A 1,549-nucleotide genomic window follows, 5' to 3' on the forward strand; every position below is an offset into this window, starting at 1 on the left:
TGCAGCGGGGAGCTGTAGGAGATGGAGTTGAGGGGTGCAGCAGAGAGCTGTAGGAGGTGTTGGAGTTGAGGGTGCAGTGGGAAGCTGTAGGAGGCGCTGGAGTTGAGGGGTGCAGCGGGGAGCTGTAGGAGGTGCTGAGCGGCCTTACACTCTCGAGTCTTTCCTCCAGGCAGACCCTGCTCTCCTGCATGCGCCACGTGGCCGGCAGCTGGCTGACATTCTGGATCTGGATGGACTGTGTGACTTTCTGTCCCAGGCGCAGCAAACCCAACTGAAGGGCTGAGACGTTGATGACGACTGCGGGTCCCTGAGACACGTGCAGGGCCTGTCACTGAGCCACCAGGACACGGGCTCTGCCATCCCCGCCAGCTTGCTGGGCCCGGCCGACTGCCCAGCCTCCCCCACAAAGGCACCTTAAAGGCTGCCTCAATGTGCAGCACCACAGGCGAGGGCGAGTCCTGGATTTCACACAGCAAATCCTGGCTGGCTGCACCGGGAGCACCCCCAGTAAAGCTCACCTCAAAGTCTCCAACCTCGTTGGGCTCTAGAAGAGAGAAGAGAAATGGGAGGTGGAAAAAAGAAATGGGGGCAGGGTCCTCCAGGGGTCAGGCTCTTTGTCACTGCACGCGTCATGCTTCCCAAGGGCTGGCCACAGGGACACACGCGCTCTGCACGGGCCCTTTAACTCTAAAGCTGCCTCCTCAGCCAGACCCGGGCAGGCCACAACCACGCAGGTTCCCGCGGCACCTATGACCCCGGCACAGGGCTCCACTTCAACGATGTGGCAGTCACTGATCTTCTCCCACGTGTATCTGATGGGTGATTTGCTGTTGTTCCACATCTGGAAGACACCACGGCACAGGCTGCTCAGAACAGGTCCTCACGCCCCGTCTCCACCAGCTCACGGACCGTGGGACTGACTGCAGATTCACCAAGCGGCCATCGGGCTCCTGAGGTCACTCCTGGCTGCTGGCGGTCAGGGGCTGCCCCTCCCGGCGGCGCTCACTTCACCCTGCACGAGGGGGGGGCTTACGGGCCGTGTTCCGGAAGCCACATCCTGACAAAGACCTTGGAGCACAGGCTTAGGCTCTGCAGCTCTGTCCCCGAGAGGATACTAGGGAACTGATGGGCTCAGACAGACATGCCGGGCCTGGGCATACGTGCAAACCAAACAGGGGTGAGAGACCCCAGACCAGGGAGGGACAACTGGAGGAAGAATACGGCAGTTGCTCCCCGACTTCCCAGGGCCCCAAGCTTGATCACTTCCCGAGAAAACTGATAACATCTAAGCTCATCACATCAAAGACCAGACCAGACAAGTGATCCTGATAACGGTCTGAGCCTGATCAAAATAGCTCAAACCAGGAAACACTATCTTAGTCCTCCCCAGGACCCCTATAAGAAGAAACCCTCACCCCCAAAAAATGCCTGCATGCCATTTCTATCCTCTCCTCATGCTGTGCGGCCAGGTCACCTGGCGTCCCTCTCAGACCGTGTAATGAAGGCTCCTTCCTTCCTTCCTTCCTTCCTTCCTTCCTTCCTTCCTTCC

General features: G+C 59.2%; 1 protein-coding gene across 1 annotated transcript in view; it reads right to left on the bottom strand.

Annotated features, from left to right (window-relative positions):
• The window catches only part of DLEC1 (deleted in lung and esophageal cancer 1), a 62,366-nt gene that overhangs the window by 28,702 nt on the left and 32,115 nt on the right, over positions 1-1,549 (bottom strand). The window contains exons 16-18 of the mRNA XM_006890654.1: positions 748-841; positions 414-544; positions 149-307 (exon numbers count right to left, since the gene is read on the bottom strand). Coding sequence (XP_006890716.1) covers positions 149-307; positions 414-544; positions 748-841 — 384 coding nt within the window. The remainder of the gene's footprint in view (positions 1-148; positions 308-413; positions 545-747; positions 842-1,549) is intronic.

This window comes from Elephantulus edwardii, unplaced genomic scaffold, assembly GCF_000299155.1.
Source record: "Elephantulus edwardii isolate Elephantulus edwardi_28Jun2011 unplaced genomic scaffold, EleEdw1.0 scaffold00091, whole genome shotgun sequence".
In the NCBI taxonomy this organism is placed as follows: domain Eukaryota; kingdom Metazoa; phylum Chordata; class Mammalia; order Macroscelidea; family Macroscelididae; genus Elephantulus; species Elephantulus edwardii.